At 31.9% G+C, this 15,224-nt stretch overlaps 1 protein-coding gene across 1 annotated transcript in view; it reads left to right on the forward strand.

Annotated features, from left to right (window-relative positions):
- Nucleotides 1-6,978, forward strand: part of LOC129232477 (dihydrofolate reductase-like) — a 30,157-nt gene extending 23,179 nt beyond the window's left edge. Inside the window, exon 5 of the mRNA XM_054866623.1 lies at nt 6,691-6,978. Within this exon, the coding sequence (XP_054722598.1) occupies nt 6,691-6,969 (279 nt within the window). The 3' untranslated portion in view covers nt 6,970-6,978. The remainder of the gene's footprint in view (nt 1-6,690) is intronic.
- Nucleotides 6,979-15,224: the final 8,246 nt, after the last annotated feature.

Here is a 15,224-nt window from a genome sequence, read left to right on the forward strand (position 1 = left end):
ATAAGGTGAAAAAAAAAAGTGATTAGTTAAATATATATATATATATATATATATATATATATATATATATATTTAACTAATCACTTTTTTTTTCGATCCCTCTAAGATTTTTAAATTAATTAATAACAGAATATTTACTTGAATATAGAAAAATATTAACTTTTCCTCACTAAAGATCAATATGTGCATTCTATATTCATTCTACTTTTTAGTGATATTAGCTCACTCTACAGAAAATGGCAAAGCCTTTTATCAAAATCTTTTCATGCTTTTACTTTTATATAAAAGGAAAAAAAAAACTGTCCGTAAGTTGTTAACACAAAATCTATTTTTGCCACTTTGGCAGAAACCTATTTTTGCCGGGCGGTAAAAACCGTGTTTTTTTTCATGGTTTTTTCCACCTCCGGCAAAAACTTGCCAACCCTGGTTGGCCAATATATACCATGACATATATCACGATATGCAGCAGGCCCTCGTTTTACGCGGGGGTTACGTTCCACGGAAATGTTATAAAAAATTCAAAGTTACTTATCTGTTTCAAATCAGAGCAAAAACCTTTCTATAAAAATCTTTTATTTAACATGAACACCACTTGCGTCTTGCAAGATAAAAAGGCAACTGAATACATGGTGAAAATCAAAACATGTTGCTGAAAACCAACAGTTGGAAAAACAGTTACATGTGTAACATGCAGTTATAAATGCAGTTACATGTGCAGCACATGTGTGCCAACACCTGATTGGTCAACAGCCAAAAGCTAATTTAAATATCAATGGACCAAATGTTGGCTACAGTTAAGATACAGAAAACTTAATTTTATATTAAGAAATTTAATCTAATTTTACATTAATTTTAATAGGTAATTAAATATGTATTTTATTTATTTATTTTTTAACATGAAAGAATACTCTGCGGCGTAAATCGCGTAAATAGACACGTTTAGTGGTGACGTCAGGGGTTGCCAGAAACTCGGGGAAGTTTCCAGTCATGCCGTTGCTAAGGAACAAACAACATAGGATCTTCGTACGAATAGGGTTAGAGCGATGTTTAATCGATGGTTTCTTGCCAATTAAATGCTTTAAATATTTTTTTTAAGTGGTTTCAAGTTACATATAAGCCACCCGTAGACATCATTTGACGAGTATCGATAGTTTTTACGTGTGAATCGGGTTAAAATTCGACAAGACATAGACTTATGTGAAATACATAAGTGTGTTTTCTAGAGTTATACACTCTTCTTATTGTTATTTCTTTTTCTTTGGGGGGAGGGGAACAGCTCTGCCATTTGAGAGGGTCAGGAGAGGCATGGCCCCCCCCCTCCCCCGCTTTCGGAAAATTGCTGTATTTCTATAAACTTGAGCGTAATTTTTTGTCTTTCGATGCAATATGCATTGACTGTATATGATTTGCAACTCCCCCTCCCCCCTTTGTAGAAAAATTTGAAATGACGGGACGAGGGAGATATATTTTTTAAATCCTGTTTAAAGCTTTCTAAGAATTTGATAATAATTATTTTCTTCGGGGCGGGATTTTTTTTTTTTTTTTTAATGGTATAAGTAATTTTTTGTTTGGGGAAGGAGAATTTTTCACTTTTCTCGATTGTGATGCTTGTTTGCATTGAAATTATTTTTTTTCGAATGGGAGGGGGGGGGATGTTAGGTTACATTGTCCTTATTCTAATGCGAGTTTGATTGGGATATTTTAGTTAAAATTTTTTCTTCTGCGAGAACACGCACGTAATTTAAGTTAAACTCCAATTGAGCTCTATTCCGAATAGGAATAAAAACTAGCTTGAAGAAATTGATAAAGTTCCCATTGAAACTAGAAAAAAACTAATATATATATCCTCGCCCCCCCCCCCAAAAAAAAAGGACAAATAACTTAAAATTACGCACAGCAAGAAGAAATATCCCCCTCCCCCCCGAAGAAAAAAGAATTTAATTGAACTATGCATGGTAAATATTAGAACAAACTGAATTTTCAAGATGTATTTATGTATATTGATATAAAAAATATGTATAACAAGTAGAGTAAAGTAAAAATCCTCCCGCCTCCGAATACAAAAAAAAAAAAAAAGATTAAAATACTTGTGACAATTCAAAGAAAACACGCAATTCTCCCTTTCCCCCAAAGAGCCCGAAGGAATGGAGTTTTATTAAAATATGCATTATTACTGGAAAAAATGGAAAAAAATCCTCTCCCTCCCCCTCCCCTCCAGGTATCTGACTAGGCTGACATGGCCCCTCGTCTTCTAAAGAAAAGAATGTATACAATTCAATTAAAACTACTCCTCTTCCTCAAAAAAATTAAATTTCACCCTAAACTTTAAAAGAAAAATCTCTCTCCCCCCCCCCCCCCCCCCATGGAATGACATTTCAAATTTTCTAGAAAAAAATGTTTCTTTATTTTTTTTCTAGAAGGGGGGAATTCTAGGGAGGAATTTTTTTTTCTAGAAAGGGGGAATTTTCTTTAAATGTCATGCCATGGGGGGAGGAGAGATTTTTCTTTTAAAGTTTAGGGTGAAATTTAATATTTTTTTCTAGAAAATCTAGTTTTTTTTTTAAATTTTTTTTTCTAGAAAGGTATGTGCAAAAGGCAAATAGTCAATGAATGTTGCGTCGAAAAACAGCAAAAATTGCGCCAAATTTATAGAAATAGTTATTTTACAAAAGCATCAGGGGGGCAATGCCTCTCTTGACCCTCTCAAATGGCAGACCTGGCCCCCTCCCCCAAAAGAAAAAGAAATAACAACAAGAAGAGTGTATAACTCTAGAAAAAACACTTGTATTCTACATATATCTATGTATTGCCGAATTTTAACCCTAATTCACACGTAAAAACTATCGATACTCGTCAAATGATGTCTACGGGTGGCTTATATGTAACTTGAAACCACTAAAAAAATTATTTAAAGCATTTAATTAGCAAAAAACCATCACCTAAACATCGTTCTAACCCTATTCGTATGAAGATCCAATGCTGATTCTCCCTTAGCAACGCGCATAGCAACGGCATGATTGGAAACTTCGCAGTGTTTCTGGCAACCCCTGACGTCACACTAAACGTGTCCATTGGGAGTTTGAATTCGAGTTTGTGCTTTGAAATGTACCATACAAAAGCAAATTTTATTAAATAATGTTTATTTTCAAATTAAACCTATTTTCAGACATTTGTTTAAGATTTATGTAAGTTTTTAATGAATTCTGGGTAAACTTTTATGATTAAAAATGTCTTCCTGTGTAGATTTTTTTTTAGTTTCAGATATGCTTTTTTCGACAATTTCTTACTTAAAATGGATTTTTATTTCATTCAAATAGTTCCTTTATTACGAAAGAAAACATCTTGAAGTACGTAATACAATAAATATTACTAAAATACACATCTCCAAAGTATTTTTTAAAAAATCATGCAAAGCGCCAAAAAAACCCCGTCTGGAGGGAGATAGCGGTCGAAATTACTCAGACCGGAAAGTGTTAATGACTTGTTTTGTGTAAAAGTGTGTGCAGTAGAAGACTATTATAACGCACACCTCGGGACCAGAGCTTTTGTGTTATACAGGTTTTTGCGTTATACATGTCCTTTCACAAATTTAGAAACTAACATTCAGGGTATATCTATATATTAGCACTTCAGAATGAGTTTTATCTGCAATGAGTATTAAAGCACCAATATTACAATTAGTTATTCACAAATAAGTACGTTTCACAATCAAAATCCTGCACTTCTGCTAGCTTTATGGTTTGCATAACAGCTGCATTTACAAGAGCCATCTGGCATTTTCTGTTTACTGTGAGAACTTATTTTCAATGTAAAAACTTTGACATAAGATGGAAAGATGAAAAACTGTTTCAAAATTTAATTTGCCTCACAATTTTTATGTTTGCAAGACAAACCAGAGGGAGTTTTTTAACTTCAAAACCTATTGTTTACTTCTGGAAAGTTGTGCGCTTTATAGAGAATTGGGTTATATAGGTTGGCATTATAACGGTCTTCTACTGTATTTACTAAAAAGTTGGAATCTAGGCAGAATGTTTTTCCAACATTTTTTTTTTTTCTGTTTTCTATGAATACCAGGGCCGGATTTGGAAGTGTGAAGGCCCCTAATCAGGGTTCAAAAAGATCAGCAGATTTTTGAAAATATCCGACACTTTGATATGTATCCAAATAATTTGATATACAGTCGAGCCCGCTTATTAGAATGTCGGTTAAGCGAATATCCCGCTTAATATAATACATTTTCAATGTACCAAACCAATGTAATGAGATATATTGATCCCGGTTAATGGAATAACCAGCTTATTAGAATATTTTTTCATGGCAAAATGGCTATTCCATATGGGGGGTTCGACTGTATATGTACATATCCGATATTTTCGATTTAAAAAATTTCCACTCAAGTCATTTCGTCAAATAATTTTTAAATTTTTGAGCTCAAGAAGCGAGAAGTTGTAAGGACCTGCAAAGTTAACCGTTTTCCGGGGTTTTTTTTACTTACTTTATTTCTCTTTAACTCATAGGTACAAATTAAATGAATAAAAAAAAAATATATTTCCACTGAAATGCTCGATCAAATAAAAAATTGGTAGTAAATGGATACTTGCAATCCATTTACTATTGATATTTTATTTCGCTTTCTGATATATCGATAATATTATTTTTGTGCAAGCATTCTTTGTAGAAATACAAAAAAAAAAAAAAAACACGTCTGGGAGAAAAAACGTAAAATTTGGTGACCTGTGAAAGTTAGGATATTTTGTAAAAATTTTATTGCGGGGGCCCCTTTGTTGTGGAGGCCCCTCCCCTAAATCCGGCCCTGTTGAGTACTAATTTCATTTAAAAGCGTTGAATTAAGGTGGAATGACGAAACACTTTCAATATTTAATTAGCCTAACAATTTTTATGTTTGCAAGGCAAAACAGAGAGTTTTCTTAAACTTTAAAATTTTTTGTTTACTTCTGAAAAGCTGTGCGGTTTATAGGGAATTGCGTTACATAGATCAGCGTTATGAAGGTATTCTACTGTAATTTAGTTTTTGATATTTTCTCAATGACTAGGAGAAATAAGGCACTCACATAAAAGTTTTGTTAATGCCCATATCCAAATTTTGACAAGTTTGATTTCTCTTCACGTAAGAAGGTCATTTCAAAATTTTAAACTAATATTCAGAATATATCTACACATTAGCACTTCAGAATGTATTTTATCTGCAATGAGTATTAAAGCACTGCGATATTACAATGAGTCATTCACAGATAAACATGTTCAACAATCAAGAGAAAGTGAATTATCCTGCACTTCTGTCGGCTCCATGGCTTGCATAACAGCTGCATTTTCTAGAGCCATCTGGTATTTTCTTTCTACTGTAAGGTACTAATTTTCCCTTAAAAGCTTTGAATTAAGATTGTAAGATGAAAAACTGTCTCAAAATTTAATTTGCCTGACAATTTTTATGTTTGCAAAGCAAAACAGAAGGATTTTTTAAACTTCAAAACCTATTGTTTACTTCTGAAAAGTTGTGCGGTTTATAGAGAATTGCGTTGTATAGGTCGGCGTTATAAAGGTATTCTACTGTATTGTTACAAATTTTATAAATTGTAATAATTTTTATGATCAATTTGTTGTAATCTGGCTAATTTTGGCATTTTCCCCCTATAATTTTCATCTGTAATTATTGTAGTAACTTAACCATTAAATAGTTTCTTATAATGAACATACAGCTCTGTTAATGTGAATCCTTTGCACTTTGTTTTTGCATATTTTGGTGTAAATACGTGTGTTACCCTTGAGTTTGCGGTGTAAATTGGTATTTGCTTAATTGCTATGGATAATTAGCAATGGTTAAGGACATTTCTTGTACATAGTCTTTACTAGTAATAAAGCTGAAAGTCTGTGTCTCTAGATGTCTGGACGTCTGTTACTCGCATAGCGCCAAGACATTTCTGGCCTCCCTTTTATTTTATTTGTTATTTTTTTTTAATATCTATCTATCCATCCATCCATTTATTTATTTTTTATGAAGTTATTAATTTATTATTATTATTTTTAAATAAAAGTTCTGCGCTATAGCAATGACATATACCCATAAAATAAATAAACAAATAAAATAAAATAAAAAATTTAAATTTAAAATAAATCAATAAATAAATTTAAATAAATACTTTAAATTAAAAAATAAATTTGAATACTGTGAGTACTAATTTTCATTTGAAAGCTTTGAATTAAGATGGTAAGACGAAAAACTGCTTCAAAATTTAATTCGCCTGAAAACTTTTATGTTTGCGAAGCAAAACAGAGGGACTTTTCAAACTTCAGAAATCTTTTGTTTACTTCTGAAAAGCTGTGCGGTTTATAGGGAATTGCGTTACGTAGGTCGGCGTTATGAAGGTATTCTACTGTATTGTTACAAATTTTGTAAATAGTAATAATTTTTTTGATCAATTTGTTGTAATCTGGCTAAATTTGGCATTTCCCCCCTATAATTTTCATCTGTAATTATCGTAGTAACTTAACCTATAAATAGTTTCTTATAATGAATATACAGCTCCGTTAATGTGAATTGAAAGCCTCTAAGGAAAGGGCTTCCTGAACCCGATGAATGAAATATTGTTTCTCGAACAAAGTGTCGTACGAGTTTCGTCGCGATGAACAATTGCGAGTGTAGATACTCATGAATCAAGTATTGTTTTCCAGCGAACAGGATGTCCCCCAAGGAGTGCAGGAAGAGGATGGAGTGACGTACAAGCACGTAGTGTTTGTCTCCAGAGAGCAGAGCTGAAAGGGGCCCTTTGTTCCCCCCCCCCCCCTCTTCCTCATGAAAGAGACGATTGTGAGCTTGGAAGAAGTGTTCTACATTTACCTTCTGATCTGTTGCTGAAATTTTTAAAAGTATTTGTGTGTTTATGGGGGTCAGTTTTGGGAATGGGTTACAATTGCAACATGCATCATTTTTTAAAACACACTTTTTTCTAAATTTTAAATTTTTTTAAAATTCCCCTTTGAATTCATTAAACTAATAATTTAATAATTTTAACTGAAATTCTTTTTATCCATTGAATGCATTGAAATGCAATTTTTAAGCTGAAATTCTTTAACCATTGCATTCATTAAACTAATCATTTAATAATTTTAACTGAAATTCTTTTTATCCATTGAATGCATTCAAATGCAATTTTTAAGCTGAAATTCTTTAACCATTGCATTCATTAAAATAACCTTTTAATGGTTTCAGATGAAATTCGTTTTATCCATTGAATTCATTGAAATAATTTTTTAGCTGAAATTCTTTAACCATTGCATTCATTAAACCAACCATTTAATAGTTTTACCTGAAATTCTTTTTATCCATTGAATGCATTGAAATGCAATTTTTTGACTGAAATTCTTTAACCATTGAATTCATTAAACTAACCATTTAATAATTTTAACTGAAATTCGTTTTATCCATTAAATGCATTGAAATGTAATTTTTAAGCTGAAATTCTTTAACCATTGAATTCACTAAACTAACCATTTAATAATTTTAACTGCAATTCTTTTTATCCATTGCATTCACTGAAATGCAATTTTTTAGCTGAAATTCTTTAACCATTGCATTCACTAAACTAACCATTTAATAATTTTAACTGAAATTCTTTTTATCCATTGAATGCATTGAAATGTCATTTTTAAGCTGAAATTCTTTAACCATTGAATTCACTAAACTAACCATTTAATAATTTTAACTGAAATTCTTTTTATCCATTGAAATGTAATTTTTCAGCTGAAATTCTTTAACCATTGCATTCATTAAAGTAACCATTTAATAATTTTAACTGAAATTCTTTTCATCCATTGAATTCACTGAAATGCAATTTTTTAGCTGAAATTCTTTAACCATTGCATTCACTAAACTAACCATTTAATAATTTTAACTGAAATTCTTTTTATCCATTGAATGCATTGAAATGTCATTTTTAAGCTGAAATTCTTTAACCATTGAATTCACTAAACTAACCATTTAATAATTTTAACTGAAATTCTTTTTATCCATTGAATGCATTGAAATGTAATTTTTCAGCTGAAATTCTTTAACCATTGCATTCATTAAACTAACCATTTAATAATTTTAACTGAAATTCTTTTTATCCATTGAATTCACTGAAATGCAATTTTTTAGCTGAAATTCTTTAACCATTGCATTCACTAAACTAACCATTTAATAATTTTAACTGAAATTCTTTTTATCCATTGAATGCATTGAAATGTCATTTTTAAGCTGAAATTCTTTAACCATTGAATTTACTAAACTAACCATTTAATAATTTTAACTGAAATTCTTTTTATCCATTGAATGCATTGAAATGTCATTTTTAAGCTGAAATTCTTTAACCATTGCATTCACTAAACTAACCATTTAATAATTTTAACTGAAATTCTTTTAATCCATTGAATTTATTGAAATGTCATTTTTAAGCTGAAATTCTTTAACCATTGCATTCACTAAACTAACCATTTAATAATTTTAACTGAAATTCTTTTTATCCATTGAATGCATTGAAATGTCATTTTTAAGCTGAAATTCTTTAACCATTGCATTCATTAAACTAACCTTTTAATTCTCTCAGCTGAAATTTGTTTTATCCATTGAATTCATTAAAACTTTGTTGGCAATTCCGTTTATAGTCTGTTAAAAAAGACCATGTGCTCCCTCTTACAACGAGAGATGGTGGGTAAACTCTTCGCAAACATTCTCTTCCAGTTCACCTGCCATCTTTCTGTAGTCAAGTTTTAAGAGATTGGACACAGCTTCGTGCTGGCAGTCCGTGTCATAGTTCATGTCATATTTTTTTTCTCAATGACTTGGTAGTCAAAAATAAAGAAACAGAATGGACACTGAATATGAAGGACGGAATTTTTAACTTTTCTTGAGTGAGCCTCATATTTGAGTTTTTATGCATTCCAGTTTTGTTATTCTTCTGTTGTGAGACAACCATTTTTTCAATTGAAAATATAACCTTAACAAAAACTTCAAACAGTATATTCTACAAAAAAATTCCTCAAACAATATAATCTCATAGGTATTTGCTTAAACAAGTTTTAAAAATATTTTTCACTCTTTGTCTTAATGTTCATTTTTTTTTAAACTTAAATAATGGGAAAATTCAATGAAAAAAACAAACCAATATATCTGTTTGGGGGGGAGGGGGCTTTTAAAATGCAATTTTGACATACATCCAAATTGTCATTATCATCATCTTTTAATGGTTTTTTGCTGTTGATTCCTATGATAATTCATTTTTCTGTGTTGCGCTAAAAAAGTTTTTGTTGTTGTATGCAATATGTGATACATTTTTTGCTATAAAAAATTTCAGATTTTTCTTTTTTTAAGTGCTGTTTCGAAAATTGTACATGATTTTGATAAATCTTTTTATGTCAATTTTATTTCAAAAATACCTTTTGTATACTTTTTTACCAAGAAAACAATAAACATTTTTTGTAAATGAGTTGAATTAAATGATTGATTGCCTTCATATTAACTTTTTTTTTCAGTTTATAAGTAACGAGCATTGAGTCCTATAGACTGGTCCTGACCTATTTTGCAATCACAAAGAAAAGTTTTTACTTTTATATTCACCCCATAGCAAGTGGCTGAAATAGTCGGCTGTCTATAACATTCTATTATACGTCCCATTACACTAGGACCCCTCAAAACTTAAAGATAGATCCATCCCTGAGCTATTGATTGAAAAAGGAATATTTTCGCAGTTGAGATGTTGTCACAATATGTCTGGGTTAGAGTATAATTGTGGTTATTAGTAGAGTATGGCACTACTAATAACCGCATTGGTGCTCAACCTGTTTTAAGGGAAAGAAAATTACAAACCATTTATCATTACTGCATGTTTCTTGAAAACAACAGTCAATTTGCGATAAATCAAAGTCCGATAACACAACTATTACTCGAAGTTTTTATCAAGTGTTGATTCCTTTGCCTTTAATTTCCATGCTAATTATTCTCAATATCTCGAAGTTAACTTGCTTTAGCTCGAAATTTTTTCAAAGACGACTCGAAGTTTATTTTGAAAGAATGGAAAAAAAAGAAACAAGTGACGATGACAGAAAAATTCATTCACCTTCATTCAAACCATGCCATTCCTATAAGTGGGTCTTCGCTGTGTGAGAAAGCAACAAATTTTTCTATGTGCAGGGTGTCCGAGAAAGATCCGTTCAACTTCAAAAAATTATCGAAAAAGAAACAATAGGGTTACAGCAAAACTAGTAGTACTAATAGTAAACTAGTACATTAGATAGAATAACTCAAAAAGTTTTTTTCTGCAGTATGTTTCTGACCATATATGGCGCTACATGTCACGCAAAGGAATATTAAAGCGTTTTAGTTATTTCAATGGCGGATCGCGTAAAGAAAGCTCAATGTGTTGCATGGTTTATCGAAACAAAATCCGATATGCAAACACAACAAAGCAAAACATCCGAACAGCTGTAGCTACTGTTGATGTTAGCATGCTGAAAGGGTCGTGGATGGAATTGGATTATAGTCTTGATATTGTTCGTGCTAACGAAAGTTGTTATAGGAAAAAAACTTTGAGTTATTCTATCTAATGTACTAATTAGTTTCGCTGTACCCCTATTGTTTCTTTTTCAATAAATTTTTGAAGTTACACGAATCCTTCTCGGACACCCTGTATTTTACTGAACATAGAAAATTTCCACGGCAGGTCTGGATGGCTGGAGGAGTTCAAGACCAGACACAACTTCATCTTCAGAGCTCTTCACGAAAAAACTACATATTGTGTGAAAAAACTTTTTTAAGTTCTGTAATTTTGTCTGTTAAATGTACATATTACTCAAAATATTCAATGTTTTTTAATATTTAAAGGTCGAAAACCGAAACTAGCGGCAAGTCGAAGTTTTTCGTCGGTCCCTTTAGATTCGAGTCATCGCGTATTGACTGTACAAACTTTTCACTCGTCTTTTAGAAATTAGCTTCGTGGGCCACTGGTTAGGCACCACCGAGTTACAGTTTGTAAAAAATTACAGTCGGACCTCTACGTATCGAAGTAGCAAATTGCCGGAAAAAAAAATCTATATATAGAAATTGATACATGGAAACGATCTTATTTTATCATAAAAGTATCCTAAAGCATTACAATAAAAGCTAATTTTCGTTTCGTTATGAAACCAAATTTACAAATTATACGAGTATCGGATTAAATGAAAGTTGATGTTTAAAAAATTAACAGAAATTACATTTTTACGCCAACCATACATCTTCATATTCTTCGGCAATTCAACAGGATCTGCAACATTAGGGGATTTTCGTTTTGACAATGTAATCAAGAGACAAGTAAAAAATCAATCTACTTAACTTGAATGATATTTACTGAAGCTAAGAAGACTAGGAATGATACTCAACAAACAAAAGGGATAATTTGAAACTGATTTTACAGGTTTACTGGTTACAGCTAAGATTTGAAATAAACTTGAGGGAATTTAAGAACTCCAGAACAAAACAACGACCTATCTACACACCCTTCAACCCCAGATTTTTTTACGAGTTCCGTAGCAACTTTTAGTGAACGTAATTTTCTCCTCTAATCTTCATTTCTCATGAGACAAACAGTCTAAAGTGGAAAAAAAAATCTACGAATGTCTCGAAAAAAATGTCGATATATAGAGATTTTTTCGATATATAGAGATTTTTTCGATATATAGAAACAATTTTTCTATATAATGAACATAGAAATTTGCTGGGATTTCGATATGTAGAAAATTTTGATATGCGGAAGTTCGATATATGGACAGGGTTGCCATGCCACAGGGAAGAGACAGGGAAAACACAGAGAATTCAAAAATCAACAAAAAAAACGGAAAATCCAGGGAATTTCGAAAATTTTCTCAAAAACCTGGAAAATACAGGGAATTTTTTTTCCTTCTTAAATTAAAGTTACAAAAATCAATCCCCAAATATATAAACTACCAAAAATTAAATAAATAGTAATAATTATAATGAGAATATTAATAAAGTTCAGAAATAAAGTAAAATAAAAAATGGTAATTTTGCTTGAAAGTTTTTTTTTTAAAGTAAATATTAAAATATTTATCATAAAAATAGAATCTTGAATTTCATGATAATTTAGAGTGTATGAAATGAGTCGTCAATAATCATTGTTCTGGGTTTTTTTTTTTTTTTTTGAATAAAAAGTTGAATATATGCAACCACCATGCTATTATTTCAGTTATTATGAAATCGTATTTATTTTCCCTTATTTATTTAGAAATTTGTGTTTTGTTTTTTTACCCTGTGGTGAAATTATCAAGATATTAATGTTCTTTTCTAAATAATCAGTGCTCGCTCATTTGTAATGTTTTACTTTTATACAGGGAAAACACAGGGAATTTTTTTTCCAAAATTGAGTGGCAACCCTGATGGACGTTCGACTGTAAATGAATACGATTCGAGTATCTGCCAGTATAATTATTCTCTCCTTTGCTCATTGAGTTCGGATGTATTTAGACATTTCTTTTTCTCCTCCCATGGTTCAAGCGTGATATGTGCAATGAAAGAAAACACACTTATAAACTCAAACTTTATTGGATGCTCAACGACAAAGGAAACAAGCTAAAGCGAGTAACACATATGTCGGCTTCCATTGCAATGGGTTACTTCAAACAGAAACATCTTACAGTACGATACATCAAAAGTATAAAAAAGTAGAAAAATACAATTTAACCTAAATCTCGAGAGTGAAAAATGAAAACATGAACACAGAAGTAAAAGCCACCTTGCTCAGACAGTATTGATTTAAAATCACTCCATTTTTAACATCACAAACAGAAACAGATTAACGGAGATCGTCCGATACGAACATAATTATCGATTTTCGAGAAGACTAGAAACGACTAAATTTTAACGACTAAAAAAATGGTATCTGTTCTTTTTCATGGCAGTTTGGCTCGCACACTTGCACACTTCCTACCTCGGTAAAAATAGAAAAATGACGCTTGTGTTGCAGCCACTTTTTTTTTTTAAACTTTCGATCTCGATAAAACTTTTTAAGCTTATTAATACGATGGATTAATTTACATCTTAATGTCTCTTTTGGCATAATTTACTTCCTAACGGCTTCAATTGACGGATTGGCAGATTAGTTTTCATTTTGATGGCATTTTAATCTTGTTTTGTGTAAAAATCCAGTAAAAAAGAAAAATGTATGGCGACAGCCAAACGAGTCGTTTCTATTTCACATTGACCTAACGCGGCAGCAATAAATTAAAAGTAATTTTCCAGGAAAATCTTCGAAACAGCAGCAAGGTTCTTACTCTTCCAGACAAAATAAATTTCAGGAGTTTTCAGGAGTCAAAAGCAGAATTTTCAGGAGTAATAACACAAGCGGTTTTTAGTATATTTAGTACATAGTACTTCGTATATTACGTATTTGTAGTATATTTAGTATTATCAATGCTAAATGTGTACTACAAAATAGCAACAGCACTACTAATTAGCAACAATGAAAATACGCTTAATAGTAGTTAATACAAAACCTAGGACATGATCTTGCTTCGTTCTCTAGTCGCAGTTATGATCAGTAAATGTAATGGGCATGTTTGAATGGAGTAACCGGTAAGTCGGTCCAAACACACATGTCTTTGCGAAAAGTAATGGGTGCTCTGTATAATACGAGATTTTTGATTGGCTCTTTTGATATGGCCACCAACAACATGGAATTAAAATTAACGATTGTTGTGAAGTTTTATTTTGAGACTGATGAAGCACTTTTACTGGTAAAAATTATTTTCAGGAGGAGAAGGGGAAAATGAGGAGATTAAAACAAAAATTCAGGAGTTTTAAGGGCTTTTAGAAGAAAAAATTAATTTTCAGGAGGAGTCGAACCCTGCAGCAGAGAAGTAACCTCGCAGCAGGTGAACATATTCACTCAAATTACTTTCTACACATTCGTATTTTTGGGTCGATTTCCCGTGTTTGACTGACGTAAATTAGTTCAAGGCTTGAACGATATGCTTTCCGTTTCTAATACGAATACAATTTCAGGCGTTGAGTAATCTTCTTTGTCTTTCCTGGGCAATAATAATTTGCCACCAGACAGAGTAAGATAAGAAAGGAAGTATTTGTCAGACGAGTAACATAATACAGTTGGCTCTCTGTTTAACGACGCTCTATTTAACGACTTTCTCTATTTAACGACGGCTCTTCACGGTCCCAGATGGTCCACTACAGTGTAAAAAGCATTCTACAGTATACTCCCGATTATCCGTGTGCGGATTATCCAGCTTGCGGATTATCCGTGCATCATTTCGGAATCACACTTTTCTAAAGCTTCGATGATGTTATGGATAATATCAATAACATCATTGAGGAAGTTAAGGAAATCGAAGGTTCCGAATCAGTTGACGCTGAAAATGTCCAAGAGTGGTTTAAAAGCGACGAATGTGAATCGGGATTTCAATGTCTGACGGAAATATCATTGAACTTGTTACTGAATCAAACGCAAGTGATGATACAGAAAATGAAGAAGAAGAACATGAAGAAAATACGATTTCACATTCCACTGCTCTACAATCTGTGGAACATTTATTGGATTACATGAGTGAAAGAAGTTACGATTACGGAGAAATAATTGCAGTAAGAATTTCGTACGGACATACACAACAATTTAAACAAAGAAAACAAAAATGTATCACCGATTTTTTTTTAAGCAATACATTTTGGAGAAAAGTTCCTGGTTTGTGTGAGTATATACATAGTTTTTTCTAATTTCCCCTTAAATAGTTACCCTGCATATTCCTTAAATGATTTTTCGGATTATCCGTGTTTTTCGATTATCCGTGCTACGCCGCCCAGTGATTAGCACGGATAATCGGGAGTATACTGTATTTAAAGACGATTTTTTGTGGTCCCTTGAAAGTCGTTAAACAGAGACCCAACTGCATTTTTTAACGAATGTTAGTGATGAAGCTCTTGTAAGCCATTAAAAAATATATAATCATATAATCAAAAGTATAAACTTGCACATCCTTTAATACGGCAGAAACCTTCTCCGTCCCGTCGAACACACAAAGTTTCAGAAGAACCGAAAAGCCGTTCGTGAAAACCGATGATGGGACAGGTTGGTTTAGTTTCGTGCCCCCCCCACATGGAAAGCCCCCCCCCCCCTCTGCAAAATATCATGCCTTAAAATTTCACGAAATTTCATTTGTAATTTCTG

The sequence above is a fragment of the Uloborus diversus genome, unplaced genomic scaffold (genome assembly GCF_026930045.1).
Source record: "Uloborus diversus isolate 005 unplaced genomic scaffold, Udiv.v.3.1 scaffold_12, whole genome shotgun sequence".
Lineage (NCBI taxonomy): Eukaryota > Metazoa > Arthropoda > Arachnida > Araneae > Uloboridae > Uloborus > Uloborus diversus.